This window comes from Gobio gobio, assembly GCF_949357685.1.
Source record: "Gobio gobio genome assembly, chromosome: 8".
Lineage (NCBI taxonomy): Eukaryota > Metazoa > Chordata > Actinopteri > Cypriniformes > Gobionidae > Gobio > Gobio gobio.
In genome coordinates, this window is record NC_137114.1 from 36029145 (window position 1) to 36043955 (window position 14811).

The window sequence follows — 14811 nt, forward strand, 5'->3', positions numbered from 1 at the left end:
AAAACATGTTTTTTTGTATAATATTATATTATTCTTTTAGAAAAATGCATTAACCAAAAATGAAAAAATGTCTCTGATCAAAAAAGGTTCCCGACCCGTTTTAAATTACATTATTTCATATAAGTACTCTTTCTAAGAGGCTTTTTTAAGTATGTTAAAGTGTACTTGTTTTTCACAAGTGGGTGAATAAATGAGAGTATTTTCAATTGTAGGTTTACTATACTTTATACTAAAGACATTTCCTGGAGGTGTGTATTTTGTCAGGTGAACACTTGTATTGTGGCAGGAGTACCACGGGAAAAAGGTTTATACTGTAGAAGTGAGCTCACAGTCTGTCTCCCGTTTAGCAGCAACTCAGACAAACGCTGTCATCCTCTCTCAAAACACTTATTGATTGCCACAAGCATCCCAGCCGCACACGCACACACACATACACGCGTCCTGCTGTGAGTGCAGGGAATTTCAACTGGGCTTCCACGGCGGAAGATCAGAGCGGGGCATGTTTGAAATGCACCACGAATGTCATTTGTGTGATTTGTAAATTTGTTTGTTTTGTGATGACAGGCCGCCCAGGATGCAGTTGTTTGCTGAGGATGAATTAGCATGTCTCTGTCGGTGTTATCAGCCCAATAGACCGCAGCGGCTCTGACGTTTGCTGTATTTGATAGTCTCTCTGAAATACCAGTAAAGAACTGGGAGGGTGTATTAACAGCTGCTTAGTGCTATTATCTGCTGTTTCCTCCTGTAGTAACCAAAGAGGGTGACTGTCAAGATGCGTCTATGTTTGAGAATATTATAATGGTTCTGCTTTGTTTTGTTAAAGACGTTGGAACTCTTCTTTATGCTTATTAAAATGTTTGAGAATATCATCACAGTAATACTACTTTTAATTAAAAAAAAAGACAAATTTAACTGATTTATTGATGTTTAAGATGTTGTGGGTTTCATTGCATTAATATACTTAATTTTACTTTCATCTGTCTGTTTTAGAAATGACAGACGATTGGGCTTTAAAGAGCTTCTTGAACAGTGTGTTTGCTTTCTTGACTTTTTTTCTTTCTTTTTTTCTATTTTGCAGTGCGAAGAACAAGTCATTCATTGGTCACTGACATATTTGAACAGCACCTGGGAGCTCATCTGCTGCAGGTAAATATGACTCATTTAAATAAAATAAATATGTAAATATGAGTTTGATTTATGTGCATTTACGGATATTGATGTTAGTCATGTGATGTGCATCACTTCAATTATTTAATTTCTTTCTTCAGATTATTAGATATTTTGGGCCTTTTTACACACTACTGTTAAGCAAAATGTTTTTTAAAGGAATTAATTCTTTTTTTTTTTCAGCAAAATGCATTGAATTGAAAGTAAAAACATTTTATAATGTTACAAAAGATGACTATATTTCAAATAAATGCTGTTCTTTTGAACTTTCTATCTATCAAACAATCTTGAAAAAATGAATCACATTTTTTGCTGCTTAATATTTTTGTGGAAATTGATCATATTGACAATATAATAACGTTTGATAATAATAATAAATCTTTCTTGAGCAGAAAATCAGCATATTAGAACATGTGACACTGAATAATTAGTGTAATGAATTACATTTCAAAACAAAAAAAAGAAAACTGTTATTTGAAATGGTAATAATATTTCACAATATTAGAGTTTTTACAGTATCAAATAAATGCAGCATTATGCTGCATCACCTAATGCAACTCCATTCATGATGCATATATAAATGTCTTCTTGTGTGCAAACTTATTGGTGTCATTTTTGTAAATCATTACTGTAATTTGGCTGTCTGACTTAAAAAGAGAAATAAAGTTATTAGAAGGTTACCTTGAGAAAAATGTAAAATGTTCAAAGAGGGGTGGCGCTGATAGAAATCAAATTAACACTTCTAAAAATCCTTATGATTCTTTGTCTCGTCCTTTGTCAGTAATAACTAGATAATTGCGCTTTATTTCCACCATTCCCGTCATTCTGGTCCACTCTCATTTGCATAGTGAACTCGTCACTTGCATAAATTACTGGCCCAACAACATCAGTTCTCAACTAAAGTGCCCACTCTGCTTCACTTGTGTCTGTGTGTTATTACAATTAATATTATTCTTTAAATTAGTCCTTTAATTGGGTGACTGTATGCTTTTTATCTGCCAACCGCAGTTCTGCTGTACCAGAGTTTATTTTGAAGTCGAGGGAAGCTGTTGTGGTTTCTGTCTAAATCAATTTTATTCTTCCCTCATATTGTTTTCGCTTTGAAGTCGATGTTTATGTCTACAGCTTGATTCCATAAAAATCTTGAGATTTGTTCAGAAGTATTGATTTTGTTTGTTCAGGGTTGATCGGGCATTACAAGTGGTCTCTATATGAAAAAAATTATCAAATAAAATGAAAATCAACTGAAAAAGAAAGTCATTTCAATCTATTGATTTCATGTGGCATCAAACAGCAGATATATTCTGTCTGGCTGTGATTGTGTCGTCTTTAGGTACAACAGACAATCCTTGTGAAAAAGTAGTGTGCTTAAGTGTATTGCATGTACACTTTAAATCTGAAAAGTTTTTTTTTTTAAATCTATACATGCATATAATACAATATTAATGAAATAAAAGGCCACTTAAGTGTACTGAAAAGAGAGCACAGTCTCTTAACACACTTGAGTACAGTTTCTTAACACACTTTGTAATGTCAAATTAAGTTTTAAATGTTTTTGTTGTGCTTTAAAGATTAAGAAGTACATGTGTTGACTAACATACTAAAGCACATGTAAAGTACTTGATTATAATTTTAACTGTTGTGTATTATATATATTATATTTAACTGGTCGGTCTGTGTGTATGTGTTTCTCAGGAAAAAAGTGTGAGTTTTAGGCTTAAACCGTACAGCTTTAGTTTCAGCTACAGATGTGTTTTTTTTCTCTTTGCAGTCTCTGGATGGATTTGTGTTCGTGGTCAGTCAAGAAGGAAGATTTCTGTATATATCAGAGACTGTGTCCATCTACCTTGGCCTTTCACAGGTGAGACGAAAACGCTTACTCATTGTAGCATACTTTATGCTTGGGCTGTTAAATGAATGTGTTCATTTAGTGCAACTAATTATTTTGATAACACTGCAAATTCATCAGTCAACAACCATTGCTGTGTATAAAGCAGCAACATCTCAAAAACGTTGTTTCCCTACCATCACAAACATGTAACCAATCTCGTCAATGTGTGGGCCGGGGCTTTTCCACAGTGAGCACAAGAACACCTTTAAAGGGGTCATAGAATGGTACATGCACTTTTACAAGTTGATTATACGGAAATGTGTGTTGGCAGTGCCTGTACACAACCATCCTATATTGATAAAAATACATCCAGTGTTTTTTTTTAATCTCCTTGTATATTTTCCCCTGTCTCAAATCGAGCCGTCCGACCGTGTGACGTTACACGGTGTACGCCCCTCCTAAGATTGTTGATTGACAGCAGTGTTTCAACACAGACCCGCCCTGAGCGAGCTGTCATCAATCCGCCATTGTTGATAAGCTGGAGCAGAAAGGCGTCTAAGCGATTGTGGTGTTGTGTTGTTGGGTGTAATAACGAACACAGCAGTCATTTTGATGTTCCTAAATCCGAACTGCTGAAGACCCAGTGGCTGCAGTGCTGAGTTTTGTTTTAGAAGGGAATATTCCCCCCGATCAACGTCAATGTTTGCGCAATCATTTCTCAGCAGACTGCTTTATAAACGAGCGTCAGTATAAAGCAGGTTCTGCTAATAAGCTGCTCTTGAAAAAAGGATCGTGTTCCTGCTGCACCTCAGGAAGATCGAAGATGTGAGTGTAACGTTTTATTAACCTTTATATTAATCTTTGCAAATCGCTTGCACACTTCACGATGAATGAGGCTAAAGTTTACAGGGTAAGTTACATTACGGCATGCTTTCTGTTTATGACGTTCTCAATATAATTCATAATCCCACGTTTATAATGAACAACGCGTTATGTTTGTTATTACAAACTGTGTACTCGGGTGATAAAGTTAACGTGGTAACACTACACTAAGCTTACTTTTGTACATGGTTTATAACGGTGTCTGTTACTGATTAAGAAGTAATGTAAAAAAAAAAAATCTTATAACATAACATCAATCTGTCAATGAACTAACACATCAGTAAACACATAGCAACTACGCTACTCTGCCAGTACAAAGATAGATCAAAGTGACATGACGTTAACCAACCATTCAGAAATGTCCTGTTCGAACTTCGATGGGTTCGTCATCTGTTCCTGGTCCGACTCCGGTTCAAAATGATAAGGTTGCTTAGATGTGTCTTCAGAGACTCCCGTTGCCATTATTTCTCGAAAATATACCCTCAAATGTTGTCAAGGCAACACTCCACGTGTGTTGTGGTGTTGTGTCGGGTCAGAGCAGAGCAGAGGGGGCGGGGTGAGCAAAGCTCATTATCATTTAAAGTCACATACACTGAAATGACTTGCTAAAAACTGAGCTGGTTTTGACCAGGTAAATTGAGTGTTTTCTTACAATACTAATGAGAATTTTTAATTAAAGTATATTACAAACTTTTCATTTAGACACTAAAGAATCATATTAACTTGCACAAAAATGTCATTCTATGACCCCTTTAAGAATGGACAGGAAAAATTGGCTACAGATAGCAATATAGCGGGTGAATTATGTATATGATCTATATTACGATGTTATGATGAACTATATGTCATTCTCCACTGACTTTCTATGATGTTCAAAGCATTTCTAAAGAAGCTGAGGATTAGAAGGCAGCTGTCTGACTCTGAGATGATGAACGGGAACATGGTTTGTGTAACATTAGCCGACACATGATTGGCTGTTTGATAACGTAGTCAAGCAAGAGGCTAATCATATCAATTACCGTTATGTGTGCGATGTTGTAGAGAGCGATGCATAAAACCCCTCATCATTCTGATGCATTGGCTTGTAGATGAGCCTGTATAATTCGCTCTTCCTCTTCTTCTTCGGAATCAGTTTCTGGTTCAAACATATATGGCTGAATATAAACCAGTATTTACACTTTCCATTGTGTAGCGTTTAGTACAGTAAAGCTGACCAAGTGGATCAGGTATTTTGAGCTGGTGTGATTGAGTGGAGGTGGGGACTAATTTGCATATTCAAGGGGCCACGTATATTGAATGAAGCAAGGGTGAAGAGTTACATTCAAGCTATTTTAAGGCATGAAGAAATTATTTTCACAGGAAAGAACGTTTAAATGTCATTTTGATTATCAAAGATGAGTGTTAAGGGATACAATTATTAACCGCAGTATTATACATTTTAGTATTGTTTTTTTTTTGTAAAAAAAAATTGATGAAGCACTTTTACTGTGAAAGATCAATATGTGTCTAACTTGGACAAATATTGAAATATGCAATTATTGTGATTTGATGGAATTAATTGACATCTTGTAACTAATTCGATTGGCAGTCCTAGTTTAAGCTATAAAACACCCGCGATATACTTTCATCTGTGATTGTGTTTTTTGCGGATTGTGAATTTCCCTGTGTCCCTGTGCTCATTTCTCCAGCTCTCTTCCTCTCTTGAGCCTCTCGCCTCTCCAGGTGCTTTCTCTCTGTTGATTGCCTGTGGCCTCTTGTACAGGGAATGTTAAGTCCTGCCATTTCACCCAGATGCATAAATAATAACAGTAATTACTCGCACAGCAATCAAAGCGTCGCTCCAGCGAGCCGAGGTCTGTCTCGGGAACAAATCGATAGACATCTTAAAAGCCACATTGATTGTGTGGCAAAAAAGAATACACACACACACACACACACACAAACACACTCTCGGAAGGGTCTGAGGGGGGATGGGAGGACAGATAGTGAGTTTAGGAGGGAAAATAGATGTGAATGAGTTTGATTGGTTGAGGAAAACAAGCAGAATTGTGAGTGGTCAACCCTTTTATGGGCGTCTTGCTGTTTCATTATTGACAAGTTCTGATCCCTGAATACCTGCACGAGCAGGAGGTATATTCAGAAAAAGTTTTGTTTTATCCGGCTGTCCAGAAACAAATGATTCTTTTCTAATTTGACAGGCCACAGCGAAATAAAAGCTCTGTAGGCACAACAGACTTGCTGCTTACAAGGAACTACCTTCTAAAGGTGCATCACATTAGCAAAATGTTGGTGAAATTTCGCAGGCAAAAAAACGGTCCATTGTCTTGTCAGTAGTGCAGTGATGTATGAAGCACAGACATTTCGTTGATTTGATGCACCTTGAGAATTTGAACAAAACAAGTTGGACAAACGGTCTAGGAGGAGTTAGAAAAAGTAGGTGTTTGAAAAAGTAGGTTTTCAAAATGGCGGACAGGAAGTTCAGCTGACTATGGTAAATGGACTGCATTTATATAGCGCTTTCAACAGACACATGGCCATCCAAAGCGCTTTACATCTTGCATCAAAATTCACCCATTCATACACTGATGGCGGTGTCAGCCATGCAAGGTGCCATCCAGCTCGTCGGGAGCAGCTGGGGTTAGGTGTCTTGCTCATGGACACCTCGACACTTGGTCAGGTGGAACCGGGGATTGAACCACCAACCTTCCAGTTTGTAGACAACCTACATGAACCACTGAGCCACTACCGCCCTATAAGACTATGGCAAAATTGGTATCCATGTTATCGGCATGACCCAATGAATCTATTAGGATCATTACAATGGGTTAATTTGATCAAAAGCTATTTGCATGTTTTGAAATTTCATTATAACTTGTGACCACAAGGTGGTTCTGCCCCGAAACTTTTTTGAGTACTGTCAGGGCATGATGCTGAAGACACATACCGAGTTTCGTAACGATACGCCAATGCGTTTGTAAAATATAGCAATTTACGTCAAAATTCAAAATGTCCGATTTGGGAAATTTGGCTATCGTTCGACTCGTCATGCTGCACCGAATCTAAAGATTTTTGAACAAACTGTTCAGAAGTTTTAAGCAAAAAGAGCCATTTTTCATATCTCCGGATCACTAGGTGGCACTGGGCCTAAACTGTGCAGGTAGCCGCAGGTCATGGTTGTCATAACACACACCAAGTTTGGTCAGAATTTACTAAATCGTTGTGGAGATACAGCCTCAGGTCCATTTTGGCATGCTCTGTGTCGAATTCGTTTGTGGGTTATTCAAGAATAGTTTGACGAATCAACTTGAATTCCATAACTTTTTGTCAGCATAGTCTGGAGATGATCTGGCTCAATCTTAGTGAAAATTAGAGCAACGGCCTAGGAGGAGTTCGAAAAATGTTTTTCTGAAAATTCTAAATGGCGGAATTTTATTGACGGAAAATGACACATTTTGTTTCTAGCCCTTCAAGTTATTAGCATAAACATGAGTGCAAATATGGACTGAGAGATTGAGTTAGAGACCCCAAATTTGCTATAGTGACAGGTCAGACTGTCCTTTATCGGTGTGCCAAATTTCACAACTTTCTATGGGCTGCCATAGACTTCCAGAGTGGAAGAAGAATAATATAATAAGAACACCAACCATTACAATAGGTGCCTATGCACCTTCAGTGCTTGGCCCCTAATAATATTTATTTAAATATAATATTTTATTACCTTTTTTGTATACAAAATTTAAAAAGTATTTAAGCCTAAGAATCAAAAGGTGTTTAGAATCATGAGAAACAATTCAGTCAAGTATGCTTTTACGTGTTTTAAAAAAGGTGGTTGCTAACAAGTGGCTAAATGGGACTACAGAGATTGACTGAGACATTAAACGTCATCAGCCAAACGGGTCAAATCTACTCATTTTCACAGCGCTGTTTTTTTTAAATAATCGCGTTCTTACAAACTACTATATCTCAGACTTTCAGGGAAAAGTTTTTTTGTTTGTTTTTGTAATAAAGACTAAAAGAGTTGTCGGAAGCTTAGTGGTGGTGATGAAGTTGAGCAACCGTTTTGTAGTTTGTTTATAGTCTAAGGTTTATTTATGGCAATTGTATTTAGTCCTTTAATGTTCATTTGCAAAAATTATCTTATATTACAGACAAAATGTGTCAGTATTTTGTTTATTTTTTGTGATAGTCCAAAGGCCAATAGAAAAATCCTATTGATTTTTTTGTCTAGGGAACCAGCGTGATGCCAACTTCCAGGTTGGCCTGCAAAAATATGTCATCACTGCAGTACCCTATTGTTTTCTGGTAGAGTATACATGACCACAGTCCTTCACTCCGGCTTCTGTCTGGGTCTCTGAGGTCAACACAGGAGGAAATACATTAACTGTAAGCACATGACCCCACTTGTTACCTTGTGTCAGAGGTCATGACACGCCATCGTAGATAGAGCCATCCATTCTGGTTAATCCTTGTGACCTCTCAAAAGACAGTAGGGTTCCTTAGGCGGATTACTCAGGGTCAGGAACCTTGAAAGCAGGATGATACGCCTGCTTCCAGGCTGCTTGCCCTACAGAAGCCAAAGCTTCAGGCCTAGATTGGAGGTCTAGGAGCTTAGCCTCTCGTCTCCTCTCTACGGCCAAAGCCACACCATCTGGGAAATGTGGAGGGGCGTATGGGGTTGGAAATTGATCCTTGGCTGATTAGTATGCAGACCCATCACCTTGCCTCCTCCCCATCTCTTCCTCCTCCTCGTCCTCTTCTCTTGCTCCTCTCCCATCAGTCAGAAGCAGACTGAGAGAGTGTTGTGGACAACTGCCCGGACGCCTCATACATATTAAATCCTAGCTATTATTTATATCATGTCTTTCTCTTGCTCTCTCCTGCTCTCTCTCTCTCCCCCCTCTCTTCTTAACCCTCTTCTTAACACTTACCAACAACCTTTTCTCACTTCTTCTATTTCTCATTCGTCTTTCAACATCTCTCTGGTTCTTTGAAGAGCCTTTCTACTGATGTCTGATTTTCAAACACATCGTTCTTTTGGGTTCTTGTTATGGTTGTTACAATGTTAATTTTATAGAGGTAATTATGAAATTATAAAATATAAGGATTTATACACTATATTGCCAAAAGTATCAGGACACCCCTCCAAATCATTGAATTCAGATGTTCCAATCACTTCCATGGCCACAGGTGTATAAAATCAAGCACCTAGGCATGCAGACGCTTCTACAAACATTTGTGAAAGAATGGGTCGCTCTCAGGAGCTCAGAGAATTCAAGCGTGGTGCCGTGATAGGTTGCCACCTGTGCAATAAGTCGAAATGTCCTCACTACTAAGAATTCCATGGTCAACTGTTAGTGGTATTATAACAAAGTGAAAGCAATTGGGAAAAATAGCAACTGAGCGTAAAATCACAGAGCGGGGTCAGCACATGCTGAGGCCCACAGTGTGCAGAAGTCACCAACTTTCTGCAGAGTCAATAGCTACAGACCTCCAAACGTTGTGTGGCCTTCAGATTAGCTCAAGAACAGTGTGTAGAGAGCTTCATGGAATGGGTTTCCATGGTCGAGCGGCTGCATCCAAGCCTTACTTCACTGCATCCAACGCTTTGCATTGCACTTGGTGGTGTAAAGCATGCCGCCACTGGACTGTGGAGCAGTGGAGACGTGTTCTCTGGAGTGACGAATCACGCTTCTCTATCTGTCAATCTGATGGACGAGTCTGGGTTTGGCAGTTGCCAGGAGAATGGTACTTGCCTGACTGCATTGTGCCAAGTGTAAAGTTTGGTGGAGGGGGATTATGGTGTGGGGGGTGTTTTTCAGGGGTTGGGCTTGGCCCCTTAGTTCCAGTGAAAGGAAATCTTAATGCTTTGGCATACCAAGACATTCTGGACAATTTAATTCTCCCAACTTTGTGGGAATAGTTTGGGGATGGCCCCTTCCTGTTCCAACATGATTGCGCACCAGTGCACAAAGCAAGGTCCATAAAGCCATGGATAAGCAAGTTTGGTGTGGAGGAACTTGACTGGCCTGCACAACTCGAACTTGAGTCCTGACCTCAACCCGATAGAACACCTTTGGGATGAATTAGAGCAGAGACTGCGAGCCAGGCCTTCTAACATCAGTGCCTGACCTCACAAATGCGCTTCTAGAAGAATGGTCAAAAATTCCCATAAACACACTCCTAAACCTTGTGGAAAGTCTTCCCAGAAGAGTTGAAGCTGTTATAGCTGCAAAGGGTGGGCCAACTCCATATTAAACCCTATGGATTAAGAATGGGATGTCATTAAATTTCATGTGCATGTAAAGGCAGGCGTCCCAAAACTTTTGCCAATATAGTGTAAATAACTCTTTCCCCGCCAGCGTTATTGAAAAAAGTTTTTTTGATAATTTTCACAAAAGCTTCATGCATTTTTTTGTTTTATCAACACTTGACTGGGGGTATTTTCCATAAAAACAGCTGAGAAAAACACGTTTTTGTCAAAGACTAGTTCTGAATCAGATTCAGAATGATGATCAGAACATAAATGGAGTAGATCAATTCCATCAACACCCCCAAAGCTTCACAGTCCTATTCCTCGTTCTGGGTCAACATTTCATTCGGTGACGCTAGGCAGTTTTGATTTATATGCTGTTTAATGTTGATGATCGCGTTATTTTACATTTGCATCTGCTTGCATATGCTATCACTTGTTTCTGCTTCTTCTTCATGTCTTTTGATCTGAAGATTCAGAAGAAAACGCAGAAAGCCATAAAATTCACAAACTCCACATAAAAGTGTCAATGGCGGGGAAGCGTTGTCTCATAAATGATGGACTTTTCAGTCAATGGCGGGGAAAGAGTTAATTAATAGAATTATATATGTCAATATATGTCAGTGTTGCCAAGTCTGTGGTTTTCTCGTGGAATTGGCCATTGGGTTTTGATTGGTCATTGGGCTAGTTTTGTTGTGCTAGTTTTATAATTTTGCCTGTAATGGTAAAGCTTGTGACGTTTTTTCTGTGCTGTATAATGAGCACTACTGTGTCAAGATAAACACATTTAAGCTTAAAAGTCACATGCATTCTATTCCATTTCACTGCCTCTAGATGATTTTGAATTCAAGAACGTGTCCAGTGAACGGCCCCTGACACGCTACTACAGGTCACCACACTTACTGAGCAACACCACAGAATAAGTAAGGAGCCATTCACACAGGACGTGTTGTGTTCCAAAACGGCAAGATGGAGAGCAACAAAATGTGTCTCGAGATGTACTTTTTAAAGTTTCACTGTTTTGACTTGACATAGCCTCTTAAAAACAAAATGGAAAAGGTCATAACTGAAACGATTTTCATAGTGTTTCATTTTCTCCATAAGGAAATGTATTTTTTAACAAAAATCATTTTGCACATGTGCACATATGGAACAAAAACAAAATGGGAAACAATGCTGGTGACTCAGGACTTAAATACGCAATGAAATTAATACAATGGGTAATTTTAATTAAAAAGGTAAATGAAATGTAAAAAAAAAAATCTCAGTAAGATGCACAATGTTTCTATATATGTGGTCCATATAAGCTGCGAATGCTCTGCATACCCAAGCTTAATAATAATAAAAAAACTCTTCTGGCATACATTTAAAATTGACACCTGCCATGGTGTTTCTTATTTGTTGTCTCTGATTTAGATTAGTGTGTCCTCAGCCAATGAAGCATGTAGTTTCTGCGACATTAATGCCACCTACAGCATATTTTGTCCCTTTCACTAAAAGGTCAAACATATTAGGAATACTTTAGCTGTGTTGCTATGTGTCATAAGAGTAAGCAACTAACCACCTAACACCGTCTAGAACGAAAGCGAGCATCTCGCTTATTATAAATCAATCAAATTGATTATTTATATATATATATATAATATGCAGGTTAAATTAAATCTGCAGGTTAAATTAAAGAGGATTTCGGAACCAATTATGACTACAATCATTCTTACAGACCCAGTGTCCCAAAAGCTCCCTCGCGCAGCTTTGGTGTCTACATGCTTCCAAACATCTGAGATCCCGTCAACGCCACTCCAACAAGCTAAACAACCCTCTCCAAGGCATTGTGGAGAAGATTAAGTTTTCCAAGTCAGACCACCTGTCTGCTGGATTTACCTCCACCTTTACCTCTCAATTAGCCGACACAGGCTTAAAACCCCCAGACTCTTCTCAATTCATCCCTCAACTGATCCCCAATTACACAGCTCGGCTTTTCATCCACCGTCTCCTTTCTGCTCTTCCCTCTGTTTGCATGCAACCTGCCTTGCACACACACATTAGTGTCCTTGACGGCCAGCGGAAAATCCTTTAAAATCCCTTCGTAAATGGATCTAATCCCATAATAAATGGCTGTGTCCCACAGACAAGGGTGTGAGGGAGAAACCGGCCTTTTATCAAGATACTGTAGAATGAAATCTGACCCACACAGATTACTTTTTTATAGATCCAGGAGTCACAGAAATGCAAATTGCACCATTTGTTCACCCTTACTAGTTAAGTAAGTTGTTAAGGGAATATTTAAAACTGTTATCATGTACTCATCTTGTCGATCCAAACTTGTATGCCATTTTCTTTTGTGCAACATAAAAGGATATATTTTGCAGAATGTCCAAGCTGCTCTTTTTTCATACAAAGAAAGCCCCCCCCCCCCTTAAAAGTAGCATAAAAGTTCATGTGATCATTCCTGAAGTCAGTTAAAGTCATACAAATAACGTGCAAAATAATATGAAAATGATTTTTTTTCCCCCCTTCTGTCACTGCTGTCAAATCTCCTTCATGCTTCATAGGACAGAGTTTCTCAACTAGGGGGGCACAGCAAACTTCCAAGGGTGCCTCAAGATAAAATTGATTACATTTTTAATGATTAAAAAAAATGAATTTTACAAAATGTATAAGAAACTCAAAACAGGTGAGCTTTATAAAACTTAACACACCAACCATGTGTAGTCCATTTTCCTCTTTGTTGAACACAAAAACATGTCCAACCTGCTCCTTACCAAACAAACAAAAAGGGGAAAGGGGACCAAGTCGGTCCAAAAGAGGCATTGGAATTTTTGAAGATCTTTGGATATATTTTAAAAGTCTGATTTCTAGACCTGGAGAAGTCATGTGAATTAATGAAATCTTAAAAATCCATGGGCATTTTTATAATGAATATAAATTTTTCGAGTTAAGCCAAACTCTTACATTTTACATGTAGAAATTGACTAAAATATTTAAATCCTCATTCTTAGTTCTTATCCAATAAATCATGAACATCTGGAAGAGTCATGTAAATTCATTGGTTAAAAAGAGTGCGAAGCTTAAAATGAAAAATTCTTCTGTAAATTAAATGGACAGAAACTAGGAATGTTGGGCCCCTGAATATTGTAGTGAACAATGGGGGGCCTTGGAGTCAAAAAGATCTTGACCATCTTGGTCCCTTTTCCACTTTTGTTTGTATGGTAAAGAGCAGCTTGGAAATGCTTTTGTGTTCCACGGAAGGAGGAAAATGGATTTGAATGACATGAGGGTGTGTAAATGACAGAACTTTATATTTTTGTCTGAACTATTCCTTTAAGAACGATTTGTATGTTTTCCTTTGGTTCATTTTTATAACATTAAGTATATACATGGTTGGTGATTTTAAGTTTTATGAAGTTTGCCTGTTTTGAGTTTCTTGTACGTTTTGTAAACTGCAGCAGGTAGAATTTTCAGTCTAGGTCATGGTACACTATAATTAATGTTTAATGTGTAGCATTGCTTTTTTCTCTCTCTGATGTTTGCTTCCCCCGTGTACGGCTTTAGGAATATGTGTGTGCTTGTGTACACTTGCGCATTACAAATAGCTAGGAATAGCTAAAGACGATCTTGTTTTTTTTTTTTCAAGGTCTCTCATTGGTTGCCAGCCAATATGTCGTAATCTATGTCATGTTTCTTAAATGAATGTTACTCTGTATTGATCTGTGTGCATGTGTATGTATGTGTGTATCTGCCTGCTCAGGTTGAATTGACTGGCAGTAGCGTGTTCGATTACATCCACCCTGCGGATCATGTGGAGATGGCAGAGCGTCTTGGCATTAGGCCGCACCTCCGGGCCGAGGCAGGCTGTCAAACGTCCCATGAGAGTGCTTCAAGCTCCGCCTCCACATCCTCACTTGCTGGCACTCCAGAACCAGGTAACACGCCATCAGAGGTCTAGCTTTATTTAACTTATATTTTTCCTCAAGACTCTAAAAATATACTATAACTTGCTGATTTGAGTTCAGAACTCAAATCACATGATAAAACTGCGCAGCAGTAACTTTTTGTCATCAATAAGATGCATGCATTTTAGCACATGACCACCCACATACACTATTCGGTGTAGGCAGACCAAAACCCATCAGATCTTGTGCTGATCCTGGGTAGAAGACCAGCTGCTCTGTGTTTTCTCATTTTTCAGAGGGTATTTGCATAGAAGGCTTAAAGCCTAGCAGCAAAAAACACTAGTTTAATTCTAAGAGTCAGAGAGAGGGTGGAAAATGATCATGAAAAACTAAAATACTACCGCTTTGGGTGCAAAAAACCTTGACAAACATTTTACGTGGACCACAGGAAAAAAATTAAATTATAGTTATTGCCTGCATTGTTGCTCAACATTGGTTCTGAGCTACACCAACCTGAACTCAAGAAAAAGAAACTGAAGCAAAATTGAAATTCTGTCATTAATTTCTCACCCTCATGTCATTCCAAACACTTAAGACTTTCGTTCATCGTCGGAACACAAATAAAGATCTTTTTGATGAAATATGAGAGATTTCAGCTACGCAACCACCTCTTTGATGCTTCAAAAAGTTCATAAAGAGATCATAAAACTAATCCAAATGAATTGAGCAGTTTAGTCCAAATTTTCTGAAGAGACTAGATCGCTTTATATAATGAACAGATTGAATTT

General features: G+C 38.3%; 1 protein-coding gene across 1 annotated transcript in view; it reads left to right on the forward strand.

Annotated features, from left to right (window-relative positions):
- npas1 (neuronal PAS domain protein 1) overlaps window positions 1-14811 on the forward strand; it is a 51720-nt gene that overhangs the window by 27015 nt on the left and 9894 nt on the right. The window contains exons 4-6 of the mRNA XM_079823542.1: window positions 1079-1146; window positions 2939-3028; window positions 13879-14053. Of these exons, the coding sequence (XP_079679668.1) occupies window positions 1079-1146; window positions 2939-3028; window positions 13879-14053 (333 nt within the window). The remainder of the gene's footprint in view (window positions 1-1078; window positions 1147-2938; window positions 3029-13878; window positions 14054-14811) is intronic.